Here is a 16,643-nt window from a genome sequence, read left to right as displayed (position 1 = left end):
ACGAAGAGCCCTGAAGGTACCGAATGGTGGTGCTGGGGGAGCCGACGAGTGTCAGCCCGTAGGGGGCGCCCTTTGACCCCAGGTTAAGTCCGGTGTCACGTGACTTCAGTGCAATAGGTAGTGTTGGTCTGTAATAAATTTCTGCTTGTCTTTTGAACACTAATTATAAATACTGTAAATACTTTATTTTATTCTTTCATGTTTGGAATGACTGCCAAATCAGTTTAACATGATTGCTAATGGGGTTAAGAAATATAGATTTTAATGATACTAATTAAACAGTATTACACTTTGTAGATTTTAGGAAACTGAAGTGGAAAGTGTGATTTTTAAAGAAGGGTTCTGGTGCTCCAGTGAGAAGTACTGACCCAGTGTGAGCTCTGGATCCAGCTCATCTCCAGAGTGGTGTGGACCAGGAGTGTAACGGCAGGTGAACAGGGGTCATGGCGCTTGACCTGTCCTGGTGATGGCAGATGACTCAAGCGTAGAGAATAAGCTCGGTTGCGATTTCCCCATTAATTAGTCTGTTAATTAATCCGGTTATGGATAAGTAGAGTCCCCAGGCTGTGTGCTGGTTATTTTCCCTCAAAAGGGTGAAAACGCTGCAAGAAAACTTCCTGTTTCGTATCATGTAAACCATTTATTTGTTTTAAAGCAAGCTTTTGTCATTTGAATTTGAAAATTCAAACAGTAAATGAACAAGATGGTTATTGTAAATTGGTTTTAATCACAACTGGAATTGGTCCTCTCTATTGAGCTCCGGAACCGCTCGTCCCATACAGGGTCGCAGGGAACCGGAGCCTACCCGGTAACACAGGGCGTAAGGCCGGAGGGGGAGGGGACACACCCAGGACGGGACACCAGTCCATTGCAAGGCACCCCAAGCAGGACTCGAACCCCAGAACCAGCAGAGAGCAGGACCCGGCCAAACCCGCTGCACCACCACGCTCCCCTGGAAATCATACAGTACCACGTAACAACATTCCACAAAAACTGAAATATATGCTATTTAATTATTTACTTACTTATTTGACTGATGCCTCTGTCCACGGTGATGCACGTGTATAGTATAAGGCTTGTAAAGAAATCCTGATGTAAACATTTCTCAAAATATAGACAGGATAATAGTTCTGTTGCAGTTTCCACCCATATTAAGTAATGTACGTTAGCAGGAAGGGAGGGGTGCAGGTGAGAGATGCACGCATGTCGGCTGTGCGTTCCCTCTGTTTACTGGAGGCTGAGAAAAACAAAAGCGAAGTGCAGTAGGAAGACAGTCTAATATTGGCACACGGGGCAGCTGACGGGCCACCCATGTAATTATAGCTCCGTCTGGTCCAGGGTGGCATGCCGCGTGCTGCGGCCGGCATTCCTGCTTCCTAAAGGCACAGGGACCTCGAGAGGGAGGGAGAGAGGGAGGAAGGAGAGCAGAGCGAGCGGCTGGGGGGGGGAGTGGTGGGATGGGGATGGGCAGGGGGGACTTGCGATTTGCAGAGCGGAGACACAGCCACGAGCTGGGAGCGCGGCACACGCACACACCCACCACCTGAGCAGCATGGTGCTCCTCGCTCTTAGCCTCTGCCTGCACACCCTGTTCTGCTATGTGCTCTCGCAAGCCTCCTTCGTGCAGAATATCCTGCCCCTCTCAGCAGGTAGGACCGCGCTCTCGCTCGCTGTCACACCGCCGTATCGGTCCGTAATAGAGCGTATGCATCCGTGTGCGTGTGCCATTTACGTGCATGGGTGGATGCTGGCGGTGATTCTGCATGATGCTGGTGCTGTTTTCTCCCCAGTGTTTTCTACATTCTGCTGCCAATATCCACAATTCTCATCTCTTGTGACATATTTAAATGGGCAGACCGTGCAGTCATTTTGTTGCTATGAATAGCATTTCCCACTCTCTCTCTCTCTCCCTCTGTCTCTCACACACATACACACACACACGGTGTCACGGAACATTTGGATGCTTGGACGGTAAACATCCGCCGACCGGGCCGTGTCTCCCTGTCGCCCCGCATCCCCCGGGGCTGCCATATCTTCTAAGGCAGATGGTACTGCACTGACTAGCGTGGGTGCACAGCGTCTCCCTGTTTTCGACGCACACACGTGTGTTCCGCTGCATGTGGGCCTTGGCCATGCTGATGGGTGCTGATGGGCCGGCTTTCCGTTTCAGCACGAAGCCCTTTAGCCACAGGTGTAACGTTGGGCTCATATAACATCTCTTCCGCTCTTTCGTGGTTTTGGAAGGCCAGAATTTTCTGTGCCGAATCTTTCGGTTGTATGTGTAATGGGAATTTGAAACCCCCGTATATTGTAACGGTGCTTAACTTCTCAGTATTTTCAGCAGCGTAGCAAATTAATAAAAATGAAGATTTTCCATTTGTTGCACCGGTTGGAAGCTAAAGATACAGGAAGATGCCCTATCTATCATTTTTAAAATGGATCGCTATATAAAGTGTATTTCCCGGTCTGTCTGCGTATTTAGTCTAGTGTACCTGTCTTTTAAATGTGTGTCTTCTGTAAATAAAACTTACTCCTTTCTAATTGTGATGTTACACGAATTCCGCTGCAAAACTGTGCGATAACTCTTCTTATTTCTATAAAGGCTTTATCAAGGCAGTACTCTAAAGTATTTTTATACTTTATCAAGTTTATCAAGCCCTCGCATCCTTGGATCAGAAGAAGGGGTTCGACCCCTGCTGTTTGCTGGCTCCACCCCCGCCCCCATTGTTCCCACCCCCTCCCCTGCTGTGGCAGAAACACAACCATGTGAGTGACAGTCGTGACATATTTGGTCATTGATCCAGTGACTTCCCCTCATTTCACAATGAGCTTTTTTACAGTGGAGTGAGGTATTTCTCCATAAAGACATTTATTATTACTTATTATAAGTAGAATGGGGACCTGTTGAGTTGCACACCTTGGTTTGACCCCTTCAAATCATAGCACCTTTAAGACATTATCATTATGAATTGCTACGCTTGTCTGTGTATCAGAAGTGTTAATGTATCTTAGATAAATTGCTTAGAGTTGTGGCTTTATAATAGTCTTTCTGTTCTTTCACATTTTTGTTTATGTCTGCATTCCTGAATATAATTCAGATGCACAAACTTTTGGTTCCACATGAATGGAGTTTATTAGAGCACAAAATGTAATTTTCCCTGTTATAATCACATTGTCAATTTCCTGTATTTCTCAGCCTGTCCATTATTCTTTTTTTAATTTTGCAGAGGAGGCAGATTTTTTTGGTGTTACATGTGAGAACTCCAGTGCCCTATAATGGCACACTTGGCCAAGAGCATAGTCCAAAAATAATGTAAATAAAAACACATCTGTTCTGTGCTGTTTGCCGTAAACCACTGTTGTCTCCTGATGACTGATTTCAGTATTGATGGTGCTGTGCTCTTCATACACGTGTTCATTTTCTCTCTCCTGGACTGGTTGTTTTGATTATTTTGGTTCAGAATGAGCCCCCCAGCATGTCAGGAGGAGACAAGAAGGATAACAAGAATCCTGAGGTCCCCAGTTGTGCCCCTGGCCCTCCTGGGCCTGCAGGCCCCCCCGGCCCCCAGGTAGAGAACCTCTATTGAGCCGTGTTTGTAGGAGATGTGTCTGTAAGTGCTGTGTTGTGGGGGAGGGCTCTACCGCTGCCAGTGATTTGGGGATTACACCAGCCCTGCAGCCCAGGAGCCCCTCATCACCCCCTTTGACAGGAGACAGAAATAGCATTTTTCCACTGCCACTGCATCTCCGTCACCATTCTTAGAAATATCCTTGAGCTGTTTGCAGCTGGGGGGTGCGGTGGTGCAGCGGGCTTGGCTGGATCCTGCTCTCTGGCAGGTCTGGGGTTCGAGTCCCGCTTGGGGTGCCTTGTGACGAACTGGCATCCTGTCCTGGTTCTGTGCCGTCCCCCTCCAGCCCTACGCCCTGTGTTGCCAGGCTAGGCTCCCGCTTGCCACCACCCCCCCTTGGAACAAGCGGCTTCAGCCAACGTGTGTGTGTGCGTGTGTGTGTTTGCGGCTGAGGTCCCGAGTTCTGTAAAGCCTGTATATGAGCTTGTGTGTAAATTTGGACGACTCAGGCTCTGTCATATCAATTCCCCAGTTTTAATAATCCTGCAGTCATCCAGCATTTCAGAATGTTGTTTACAATGGGCAAAATGCTGATTGACTGTTTTCAGTGCAAATTTTTGTGTTTTTAGGGTCCCGTTGGAATTCCGGGGGTAATGGGACCGAAGGGAGAAAAGGTGAGCCACCCTTTCAAATGAGGTCAAAGGTCAAACAGTATGTTGCTTTTGTGTGAAACCCATGTCGTGGCAGTGTTTACTTAATACTTACCTGCTTGACGGCACACCAGCAGTTAATGTGGAAACTGCTGTTTTTCTCCCTCCTTTTTTGCCAGGGAGAAATTGGCCGGCCAGGATCAAAGGTGAGGGCTTCGTTCGCTCATCCAATTTTCCCCTGTAAGTGGGTTTGCAATAATAGCAGCTGAAGAACCGCTGTGCCTCTAGCAGCCCTCTAGCCTAAAAACACTCTCGGCAGGCTCCATGTTGTGTATTTCAGCGAAAGCCCAAGCTTGGATCCCAGGACAGGCTGAGATATTTCTGATCAAAAATCACGAGGTGAGGGATAGATGAGAGAGAAGGTGGAGGGGACCTGTTGGTCCTCATATCTCCTGAAAAAAGTGAAGCCTTGGAGTATAAATAATATCCTTGCTTTTCCTTGAGTCTCTTGACCATCCAGGGGTTGTTAGTATTGAGACAGGTGGGGCCCATTCATGCACAGTTTGTGGCTCAGATTCCCTAGGAGCCGCCTGCTGTCGTGCTGTAATTTCCTTGAGTGCAGCTACATGTGCGGTGCCATGAATCACTGTTGTTCCACATACAGCAGCTCCTGCCCCTTCGCAGGCCATCGTTTAATTAGAGAGAGCTGAGCCGCTGCCCTTGTTAGAGCGCATTCGGGTCGAGCGTCTCTCACATTCCTCACCCCTTTCTGGGAAATGCAGCCGCTGTAATAGCCCTGCTGTCGACACCAAGGCAAACACACCTGCCTTCTCCAAGCAAAATGCTGAGCCTTCTATTTGGATGTCTGTTTTGGTGTTTTCTCACTAGACGTTTAGGTTGGCTTTTGCTTCATTTCCAGCTTAGTCCATTGTCTCCTTACTTCTGGCCGGGTAGAAGTGAAGTACTGCTGCAGCTTCTGGTCCAGGTGGAAAACCTAGCATTTGGTTCTCTTGGTTTCTGGCAGGGTCGGACCGGTCCGCCAGGTCTCCCAGGGCGTCAGGGACCAGCAGGATGGCCAGGACCAAAGGGGCCCAAAGTGAGTAAGTCATTTTTAATAGTGCAAATTATGTTCAACTCTTGAATTCTGTCACGCTGGCATATATTAACTTGTGCTCAATGCCGTAGACACAAAATATGGGAACACATACAGGGGTAATGGCTTCTTTTGTCCCGTGTCCAAAAATTGTATTTCTGTCCTCTGAAGTATCCGTCAGATAAATGAGGGATAAATTCAACTTGCTGCTACACACAGAAGAATGCGACTCCCATTTCTTAGTCTCTCCACCACTCAGTCGGGCAGGCTCAGTGCCGACACACCTGGTTATAACCACCCACTCAGTTCTGGTCTCTTCCTACGGGTATCTCAAGCCATCGCCATTGATCGGTGCCCTGTTGGCTTTGCAGGGTGAGAAGGGGGACCCTGGAGTACTGGGGCTGCCTGGGGCACGAGGACCAGTGGGGCACAAGGTCTGTGAGCCCATTGAAGCAATAACGAGCAATAGTGTGACATACTTCTCAAACAGGGTGCAGTATTTCCAAAACAAGCTGTTATCTCTTCTTCTTCACTCTTGTGCTTTTCTTTGTGGCCGTTCTAGTGCATCCTTGGGTGAAACTGTTAAAACGTTAAAGTAGAAGATGAAACAAGGGTTACTAATGATGCCTGTTGTACTTCCTCAGGGTCTCCCAGGATACAAAGGAGAGAAGGTCAGCGCTTTGCTTCTTTGAAATACCCTTCACCTTGTTGTTTAAACTCTGAAAGTACCCCCCCCCCCCACAACACACAAAACAAAAAAGTGTCCTACAGGTCTAATAGTCTTCCCCCATCTTACAAAACTAAATTGTTCTTGTAAAAGTCTCCATGGTGAATTCTTATGAATCAAAGATTACTAGATGTTTCAATGGTTAATGTTCCGATCCCAAAACTGACATCCATTAATCACCAAACCCCATAAAATAGGCACAATTACTTCAGTAGTTAATATTAGTTGTCATAACACAACCTAAGTAGACGGCTTCCCTTCATGTATTACTCCTTAATCCTCTATTTTTGAAATAATCTTCCTTTATTTTCACCTGTGCTTCTTTAGCTCTTTGGCACCTTTTACACTCCGTGACCTGCATGAATGCTCAGAAACAAAGCACACATTCATAGTGTTTATTTCAGTGGAGTGGACGAGGTTTGGACAGTCCAGACGGGTCCATGATTATTGGGATTACAACAGGTGAAACTAGCAAACAAAGGCTAATGGTCAAGAACCCACTTGAGAACTTCAGGTGTCAGGAAACCCACAAAATCCAGATTGGGTCTTTGTAAAAGACCTCTAAGCTGAAACAGGGGCAATAAATAAAACTCCTGATGAAGTCAGACTCTCCCTGAATGGATGCATCCTGGGGTATGACTCTAACTGATTACAGAATAGGTTACAGAGACAGCTCTCATAATTTCTCCCTGCCATAGAAACAAAGGCTGAAAGAGCATAGAAGGACGTAGATAGTAGCAGTCCGCTTTATATTTATTTTATTTCTCTGTTCTCTTTCTTTTAGGGATCTCGGGGTGAAAGGGGCGAAGTTGGGCGCAAGGGGGACAAGGTAGGTTAGCTGTTGTCACATTTGTCTTCTAACAGCCCCCAGCATCCATGAATATGACTCTACAAGCTTTGTTTAGAGGAATGTCTGCCTACCACTTTCTGAGAATGTGATTACTGCGCTGTTCGGCCGGAAATTGTTTTGTTCGTTGTAAATTCATGTAATCTAGAAAGGAGTGGGGCGGAACCGGTGTTTACGGCATGCCTTTTGTGCAGCTCTAGATGCAAATATCATGTAACTTTCTTTTCTCTTTAGGGTAACATTGGTCTTCCTGGAATGCTTGGGCAGAAGGTGAATGATCTTCCAACTTTATTTACTGCCATTGCTATTAATATAACAGTGAGAGTATCACTAGCATATTTGTACTTTAATGAGAGGTATATTTAGTCGTGTGTGTTCCTTCCCTGGGGGGTGCGGTGGTGCAGCGGGTTTGACTGGGTCCTGCTCTCCGGTGGGTCTATGGTTCGTGTCCCGCTTGGGGTGCCTTGCGACGGACTGGCGTCCCGTCCTGGATGTGTCCCCTCCCCCTCCGGCCTTGCGCCCTGTGTTGTCGGGTTAGGCTGCAACTTGCCGCGACCCTGCTTGGGACAAGCAGTTTCAGACAATGTGTGTGTGTGTGTGTTCCTTCCCCCCCTCTCTCTCAGGGCGAGATGGGCCCAAAGGGAGAGGCTGGAGTCTCAGGAAACAGGGGTCCCACAGGGCGACCAGGCAAGAGGGGCAAACAGGTGAGCAAAGCAGGTGTATTTGCTAATACAGGCATCAGTGTTTGGAGTGTAGTGCTTAAAGGTGATAGTTATATACATTTTTCCCTTGTAAAAATACTCATCCATTCAGTTCATTGTCAATAGCCAGTTGTTCAATGCAGGGTTGCAGTGCTCCAGAGCCTCTCTTGGATGCACAGGGCATGAGGCAGAGTACACCCTGGTGGGTCACTGTGTACAAATACATGTAAACACTATTCACTGACGGCCATGTTAGCATTAATCAGCAGCTGCTTTTTTGGTAATGGGGTTCTTGAGTGTGTTGTGGAGAAGGCTTTAAGCCTGGTGGAGCGCTACTCCTCCCTGCCCAGGCTAATTCAGTGAGACACATCCCTTACACTTCCATTTTAAGACTCAAACCTCCTGTTCTTTATCTGCTTTACCTCGGCCAACTCCCAGCTTGTGAGTCCGCTCTTTCAGCGTCAAGTTAGTTGCTTTTGGAGTCAAATGTTGTGTGATCACGTGCGTCGACGTGCATCCGTTTCAGGTCCCTCTTCGGCGAAGTTATTGCGTTACATGGGAAAAGTGCTTTTTCTGGAGCAGCTCCAGTTTCACATTCAAGCTGGGAGTTGGGTGGATCTGCGGGGGTTGGAGGGAAGGGAGATACTCCCCAGTGGGGAGAGGTGGGTTAAAGATACCAACCGATGGAGAAAATACAGTGTATTGCCTATTGGATGGAGTTGAGGATTCAGACAGAAACTGGAGTTGAAAGGCGTTGAGCTACATTTTCAATCCAAGGGGGGCTGAGCGTTGATTTGAGCTTACGTCCATAGGAAGGGGTGGAGAAATGTGGAACCTGTTGCGCTGGGGTGGAGAGTGTGCTACATGTCTCTCTCCATGGATGGTGATCCCTCATGGGGCAGTAGCTCAGAGGTCTGAGTTGACGGTAGTATTTGGTATTATTCTATGCAAAACCTGGAGGTTGAGTGTTTTTGTGTGAAAGTCATTGTGCTTTTCATGTAGGGTATGAAGGGAGAGCCCGGTGCCAAAGGTGCTATGGGCCCTGCAGGTCCCCCAGGTCCCACTGGCCACCCAGGACCCCCAGGCCAACCTGGGTCAGGTAAGAGCATATCTTGAACATCTTCTGAACCTGCTGTCTCCTGGTTCACTTTAGTGGTCATGAGGTCAGTGCCACTGTGATGGGTTGTAAGGTGTTTGTGAGATGTATGGTCAGTGTTAAACCCTCTGGCCAGTTTGAGGAGGTCAGGACATGTCATAAGGACAGCAATGTGGTTACACCAATGAGATTTAGGGTCAACATTAATGGCTATCACCTGCTTGAAGGATACAGGGGAGAGGGGAGGAGCTTTGATGTAGGTTTACAGCACCAAGACAACAAAGATCACTGTGGGAAGAACCATCTACCTCTGAAGGTCTTTTCCACAAAAGAAAAAAAAATTAATCAACAGTAATGTCCCTAAAAAACCCTTAAGCTGCAACAAGTAATTTCACTGTCACCACATAATTCATTAGACATCTGGTGTCTTCCTGACATTTCCTGCTAAATTACATGATTGCGCCACCATGTTTATCGACTAACAGAGGAGAAACGTCTGTCCGAAATTCCTACCAGTTATGGAATTGCAGTTCTTGGCCCATCTGTACTCACACTGAAGCCCAACACCATTCCTCTTGGGGACAGAGGACTCACCAGTTTCAGATGTCATGTGTCCCCTATTTATTTGAGACCCTCCCAATCTGAGCACTTTCCCAAAATTTTGGCTGGAAAGCCTTGCTTTCTTGTGAAAATGTAGTCATCAGTAGGTAAAAGAGTGGGTAATATCTTGTTTGTGAAGTGCAATTACCAGAGCTTTGGCTGTGTTGGGGACTATGGACATATATATATATATATATATATATATAGCTCCCTAGCAGTGGAAAATCACTAATCACATGTGGCCACTGAGGCCTGTGCTTTAATCCTTTGAATTGCAAATTGAAAGTGAATTCATATCATACAGATTGTGAACAGTCCAATAAAGAATAGTAATGAATATCTGTTTATTGTGGTCCTTACTGCCCTCACATTAACATGATTTATTGCCAGGGTCAGTGAACATCCTGGTCTCACCAAGGCTCTGTGTGTGTATCTCTGTGTATGTGTGTGTGCTTGTGTGCTCTTTAAGGACTGTTCCTTGTAGGAGAGAAAGGGGAGAAGGGAAGCCCTGGGCCACCTGGTCGGTGCAACTGCAACACACCACTGAGTATCCTCAGCCCACCGTACGAGGAATATGCCCATCAAAATAACTACGCTAAAGTACCTGCGGTGAGAGAGTGCACCTCATCACCAGCAGTGTAAAATCACCCCATCAACTCCTTTTACTTGTGGACTGCAGCAGGGGCAAATCCAGTTATCCCACAATTTAGAGTATTTTGCACAGTAATCCTGGACCAGTCTAGGCCAGTGTGTGTGTATGTGAGAAGTAAAGTCCATAAGCAGACTACAGTATATTTTGTCACATGTGGCGAGCATGATCCCTTTCTAAATTACACCGATGTGTTGCTTTTAGCCTTGTGATGAGGCGTCTCTCATTTTGACAGATATTTGTTGTGAACAGTGAAGAGGAATTGGACCGTCTTCACACTGACAATGCTCTCGCTTTCCGGAAAGATCAGAGGTCTCTTTATTTCAAGGACATTGATGGATGGTTGCCAATCCAGGTATTTTAACCTACAACTTTTACTGATAGATTACTATAGTAGTCTGTTCAAAACATTGACCATATAAGGTGTTCTACCTTGACCATGCATTGTGACACCTTCCCTGGATGATGTTCAGAGTTCATACAGAGCCCTGAAAGTTTGAAAAATGCTTGATTTTAATTGGGGTGATTTCAAGGTTTGAAATTTGCTTGAATTTTGAATATGTCCTTGAAAATGCTTGATTTTTTACAGAACATCAGATGTAATTAAAAATGTAACTAAAACTGCCAGCCAGTCGTTATGTTTTATTTTGTTTTGTTTAATTTCCTCAGGCAGCATTCTCTATTGCGACGCGTCAGAAGAAAAAAAAAAATTAAAAAGCACGTCACATGTCATTCGATTTATTGGCCCCTCTGTTTGCCTAGCACGCATCCGTCTACATTAACATGTCTTGCTGTCATTTTAACAATAACTGACTGGAAGATGATAAATACAAACTATGGTTTTTCTGCTATACTGCAGAGCTCTAGAGGTTCTGTACACCTCTGCTGATCATAGTGCAGAGAAGGAAGAGAAATGTGGAAAACTCAGCTTAATTTCAAAGTCGAATGGACTTTGAAGAGCTGCTAAAGAAAAAAAGCAGGCTCTAGAGAGTGTGGAGTGTTAAATAGATGAGAAGCTAAAGGAGTTGAAAGCACTTCCATGAACTGTAGTCTAGGGTTGGATCAACTTCCAGGACTGTTTTAGCATTGAAAAGTGAAATGTGCATTCTGTTTTCTCTGTTCCTGTTTAACTGTTTTAAAAATATTTACAGTAACATTACAAAGTGGTGTTCTGTTGTCTTCTTTAGTATGATCAGGAAAAATGTGCAAAATGTATTTAATTTCAGTGCAATCAGTAAAGTATGGTTGCTGGTGGAGCTAGGGTTAGATCTAGGATTAAATCTAAGGTTAGGGTTGGAGGTAGCATTACGGTTGGAGCTAGGGTTAGTGGTGGAGCTAGGATTAGGGTTGGAGCTAGGATTAGGGTTGGAGTTAGGGTTAGTGGTGGAGCTAGGGTTAGGGTTGGAGCTAAGATTAGGGTTGGAGTTAGGGTTAGGGGTGGAGATATGGTAAGTGGTGGAGCTAGGGTTAGGGTTGGAGCTGTGGTTAATGGTGGAACTCAGGTTAGGGTTGGAGTTATGGTTAGTGGTCGAGCTAGAGTTAGTGTTAGAGCTAGGGTTCGGTTTGAGGCTAGGGTTTGGGTTCGAGTTAGTGTTAGGGTTGGAGCTTAGCAGGGTTCATACAGAGCCCTGAAAGTTTGGAAAATGCTCGTTTTTAGCTGGGGTGATTTTACGGTTCGAATATGTCTTTGAAAATGCTTTATTGTTTTACAGAATGTCAAATGTAATTCAAAATACAACTAAAACCGCCAGCCAGTCATTATGTTTTATTTTGGTTTTGTTTAATTTCCTGAGGCAGCGTTCTCTGTTGCGGCGCATTCGAAAAAAAAATGCATGTCACGTGTAATTTGATTCATTGCCTCCTCTGTTCGCCTGGCGTGCATCCATTTCCATTAACATGTCTCGTTGTCATTTTAATCATAACTGGCTGGAAGATGATAAATACAAACTGTGGTTTTTCTGCTATACTGTAGAGTTTTATTGTAGTTAAGTCATCCTAGTAGTATGTGTGTGATAGAGAACAACATTCAGATTCAGAGCATTAGTGCCTTGAAAGCTAAAATATACAATTAATTAATGTTAGTTGGGTTCCCTGCTTAGAGCTTTTCTAGATGGTTCTCTTTACTGCCGTTTGGTGGTTAAATGATGAAGTAGACATGCAAAGTAGAGTCCAGTTGCAGTAGCAAGGGACCATTCCATGTAATGCAGAAAAAACAAATGTTTAATTAATACGTACATGTAAAAAAAATTCCATTAATTCATATGCCTAAATGAATTACTTTGGACTTATGGAGAAGATAGCAAAACTAAAAGCAATAAAAAAGAGGATAACCGAAGATATTGAGGTTCTGTACACCTCTGCTGATCATAGTGCAGAGAAGGAAGAGAAATGTGGAAAACTCAGCTTAATTTCAAAGTCGAATGGACTTTGAAGAGCTGCTAAAGAAAAAAAGCAGGCTCTAGAGAGTGTGGAGTGTTAAATAGATGAGAAGCTAAAGGAGTTGAAAGCACTTCCATGAACTTTCGTCTTGGGTTGTACCAGCTTGCAGGACTGTTTTAGGGTTGAACAGTCAAATGTGCATTCTTTTTTCTCTGTTCCTGTTTAATTGTTTTACAAATGTTTACAGTAACATTACAAAGTGGTGTTTTCTTGTCTTCTTTAGTATGATCAGGAAAAATGTGCAAAATGTATTTAATTTCAGTGCAGATCAGTAAATAGTTGGGTAAAATTTTCTTCTGTTTATTTATCGGTATATTTCTAAATCATACTATGAAAATTAGGTTGGACTTTTGTACCAACCCCCCACAAAAAAACTCATCTAACCTACAGGTGGCAACAAATGCACAAAAATACAACCAAAATTAAATAAGTGTGCCAAATATGAACTAAATATAAGTTGTGTTCATACTGAAGGTTCCAGTCTTGTAGCTTGATACTTTGAGTTAAAGAGGTGCTGTTTAAACTCACCAAGGGTGGCTTTCATCAGTTTATGTAATATTACATCAGCGAATTCAATGCTAGTGCTTAATAAATGAATTTAGGGACCTTTAAAAGTGCTTGAAAAGTGCTTACATTTTACTCTGTACGAACCCTGGATGTTCTAAAAGTCGTCATGAACCACAGCTGCTTGAATCGTTTATAAACTCTGTAAAAGACTCTGCCATTCCAGCTGACCCCCTTCCAGTCCACGGAGATGGATCCGGATCAGGGGGGCTTCTGTGGGGACGGTGTGATGCAAGCCCTTAATGGAGAGGACTGTGACGATGGCAACAAAGTTGTCACGGACGGCTGCATCAGTGAGTTACGCCATTCTCCGTGGTGCCGCGTGTGCCTGTGTGTGTTGTCACTGATGGGTGTGAGGCTATCGTGAGAGTGAGACACGTAAATGACCAGTAGCGTTTCAGAACTGAGTCTTTCTGAGCTCCCTTCTCTGCCTGTTATCACTGCAGAGTGCAGAAAGGCCTACTGTGGAGATGGATATCGCTATGAGGGTGTGGAGGAGTGCGATGGGAAGGACTTTGGCTTTTACACATGCCAGTCATATCTCCCAGGGTATGTTTTTCTCTTTTCCTTGCATTGTCTTGTGTAAAAGCAAATGTTGGTTCATTATGATGGAGAAGACATAAATAATCTAAGAATATGATGATGTGACGATGACGGTAATGATGACCTGCCCTCTCATGTCTTAGGTCTTTTGGGCAACTGAAGTGCACAGCGGATTGTTCTATTGACTCAACAAGCTGCAAGTACTTCACCTGAGATCTTGAGGAGAGAGGGGTGAAACACCCAGTGGACTGATGCAGTAACCGTGGTGACGGAAAAACACTGCAAACAGGAAGAAGATGGATGGAAAAAAAAAAACCCGTTTATTGTCACTCCTCCTCCAGACTGCTGAGATGACAGCATTTACTTGAGGAAGGATTGTTTTTTACTCGTTCACAGAAACCACATAGGACCACTGCATTCAGTCTTAATAATTCTGTCAAGACTTCACCACTCCATCCCATCAACCGTTTTGAGCTTTGCGTAAAGATCTAAGGACTTGTCCCTAAAGGAAGGAGAGGCCCAAAGGGGTGGTCCTAGCAAGGAGACACCCAGTCGCTCCTGAGGACTGGTGGAGGCGGTGTTACATGTACATTACCTCGACATTAGCACTGTTCAAAGGAATATTCAGGTTTTCTGGGAGACTTCAGATCATCTAAAACCAGGGTGCTGTGCAATTTAACTGTAATGTGAAGTAGGTGTTTATAAAGTCTGCATGAGACTGAAAATTACTTATCAAAGGCAAAAAACATAAGCTATGTATACATCTATAGATAGTGAGTTTGTACACTTTTCCATTTTTGTGTGCACAGTGAGGTATGTAATATTGTTGCTATAATGTGGAAGAGGCTCGTTCGGTTCGAAATGGGCGTGGAGGAACATGTTGCGTAAGAAACTTCCTGTTGATGGGCTGCCGGTGTGACGGAAGGCCAGGTGATGGTACAATACCAGGGAGGTTGACTGGCCCAGAAGACGATGCACGGACAGTCAAAGTGTCACGCCGTTCTACGGCTGGCTTCCCCCAGGAGCTCACAACGGTCAGGCATTGCTGAAGGCATTTCCGACATTTCAAAAAAATGACCAAAACAAAACCTTTCTCAGCTTCCAAGCAGTGATCCTTCCAGCCTTCCGGCACAATCTTACAGAACTTCTCCACAGACGAGAGACCCGTTGCGGTGCTCGCACCTGCTACGGTCTGTCTCGAGCGTGGAAACTGTGAATCTAGCGCGCTTGCCAAAGCGCTCGGCTTTTCAGGGACTGAAGCGATCCACGCGAAAGGCTTACGCGCTGTTATGTTACTGATGCTCTTAAACGATACTGCCACCTATGAACAAGGCGGGAAAAGCCTTCTGCTGCTATGTGATGTAAAGCACCGCACGGTTTCAGGAGAGCCGCTGGGAGGGAGGTCTGCCTCAGATGGCCGGTCTGCATACTGCTCTCATCGCCAACCTCATACCTTTTATTAGACAGGAAGCGGATGGGGCTTCAGGATGACTTTCCTCCCACCTCCATCCTTTTCCATGTCAGTAAATAGAATAAATAAGCCAGTGATGGTTTGTAATGCAAATGGGTTCGTAGAGTCTGCTTCTTGTTGTTTCTGTGCTTGCAGTGAAGGAGTGCTCACTGTGTGGGTGTATATAAGCTGCATATTTTGTTCAGTGCACTCAAGGTCAAGGTAGAGAACAGTCTTCTTTACAGCCACTTGTTCAAAGGGAAATGTGATGAACTGCATTGTACGGATATTTCTGTTGCGCGTTCTTTCTGGCGTTGTGCGCGTGCATGCTTGTATTTTTTAAATGCTACAGACTAACAGTGACGCTCAAGTGACTGTTCGAGCTTTAACGCCCATATGTTACCGGTGAGTCTCTATATAAATGGGTCATGCTGTGTTTTCGTTTAAAAGTTGCTCTCGGTCCGCAAGTCGTGTGGCTCGTTGTCCGCGTGTTGGGTAAGCAGTGTTTGTGGAGCGTCGTGAAGCTTTGTTCTAATGCAGGTGTGTTGGATGTGCACGTGTATTGCGGACGAATAAAAACATTTGCTCCGTGTCACTCATGTCCTCCTCCGAACCTTTAATGTATCCAAGCTCATAGATTTCACCGTGGCACCCTTGACACAGCTTGTTGAGCAATCCATCCATCCATTTAGCCTTCCACCTTCAGTGACCACTTCTCCAGTGCAGGGTTGTAGTGGTCTGGATCCTATCCTGGAAGCATAAGGTGTGAACTACGGTACACACCGGACTGAGACAACAGTCCATTCCAGCGCCTTCATACGCACGCACACACTCATGGGGAACACACAAATTCCATACAGACTGAGCTGGATCCACACCTACACATAAACCCACTCAGAGCCACAGGCACTGAGAGTAATGAGCTGTACTTGCTGTGCAATGGCAACCGGTTAAGCAGTAATTCCGGCTTCACGATTATTGGGGTTTCTTGGCGTTATGAAGAAATAAAGCATGCGTTACAGAGTAATGGAGAGACCTTATCACTGGATAACGACACCGATGGAGGGAAAGTCTTCCTCGGCACCGACGGTGACAGAGGTGCATGATGGGGAAGCGCACTTGTATCCTCTTCCAAACAGCCGGCGCGTGAGAAGCAGACCGATGCGGGCAGGATGAGGGCACTGCAGATCTGGCTCTGTAGCGAGCACACTCCTCTGGTCCTCTGATGAACACCGAGGGAGTGGGAGTGGGCAGCACTGCCCTGAGCCTTCAGGCTCCCAGGTGGGGTGGGCTCTGGGTCATAGATGTGGCCGACAGACAGAGCAACAGATGAAGATGTGTATAAGGTACGCCGCTCGTTGGTAACCGCATTAGCCGGCCGCACTTCTCTCCATAATTGCATTACTAAGTTTGCTTGCAAAAATACCCAACTGGAAGATGGACAGATTTTAATTCTATCAGTTCCTCAGTCACTCTCAGTCTGGGAAATCTGACTGGGAGGAAACTGATTTTTTATACTTCTGAAGGTCTAATTATTACCTTCGTGAACAACAAGCAACACGTCAAGTGCAGAGGCAGAGAGAGCTGCTTTTATGGAATTCAGTACATGGTCGTGGATGTTATAAGTCATACGTTTTCAGAGGCGGTCCGTTCAAATCTCAGGTGGGACCAGCCTGATGTTCTACTGAAGGACACGGAAGTATAGAGAAGCACCA

General features: G+C 45.6%; 1 protein-coding gene across 1 annotated transcript; it reads left to right on the top strand.

Moving 5' to 3' along the window:
* The first annotated feature begins 1,432 nt into the window (after positions 1 to 1,432).
* On the top strand, positions 1,433 to 15,457 carry LOC108933286 (acetylcholinesterase collagenic tail peptide-like). The gene is made up of 17 exons (XM_018750232.2): positions 1,433 to 1,649; positions 2,648 to 2,766; positions 3,462 to 3,569; positions 4,199 to 4,243; positions 4,399 to 4,425; positions 5,244 to 5,315; positions 5,684 to 5,746; positions 5,957 to 5,983; positions 6,824 to 6,868; positions 7,121 to 7,156; positions 7,510 to 7,590; positions 8,590 to 8,686; positions 9,753 to 9,892; positions 10,168 to 10,287; positions 13,102 to 13,228; positions 13,382 to 13,484; positions 13,622 to 15,457. Exons 1-17 carry the CDS (start codon positions 1,553 to 1,555, stop codon positions 13,689 to 13,691), a joined length of 1,377 nt encoding a protein of 458 aa, XP_018605748.1. The 5' UTR covers positions 1,433 to 1,552; the 3' UTR covers positions 13,692 to 15,457.
* The last annotated feature ends 1,186 nt before the right edge of the window (positions 15,458 to 16,643 follow it).

The sequence above is a fragment of the Scleropages formosus genome, chromosome 23 (genome assembly GCF_900964775.1).
Source record: "Scleropages formosus chromosome 23, fSclFor1.1, whole genome shotgun sequence".
NCBI classification, from domain to species: Eukaryota; Metazoa; Chordata; class Actinopteri; order Osteoglossiformes; family Osteoglossidae; genus Scleropages; species Scleropages formosus.
Note: the sequence above shows the minus strand (reverse complement) of the source record. Positions and strands in the feature narration are given on the sequence as shown.

What these genes read in the sequence shown, in the direction of transcription:
- LOC108933286 (XM_018750232.2), top strand. Translation starts at nt 1,553, where the DNA reads ATGGTGCTCCTCGCTCTTAGCCTCTGCCTGCACACCCTGTTCTGCTAT. An exon ending in TTGGGCGCAAGGGGGACAAG is followed by an intron (nt 6,869 to 7,120) that starts GTAGGTTAGCTG and finishes TTTTCTCTTTAG; the next exon opens with GGTAACATTGGTCTTCCTGG. An exon ending in CTGGAATGCTTGGGCAGAAG is followed by an intron (nt 7,157 to 7,509) that starts GTGAATGATCTT and finishes CCTCTCTCTCAG; the next exon opens with GGCGAGATGGGCCCAAAGGG.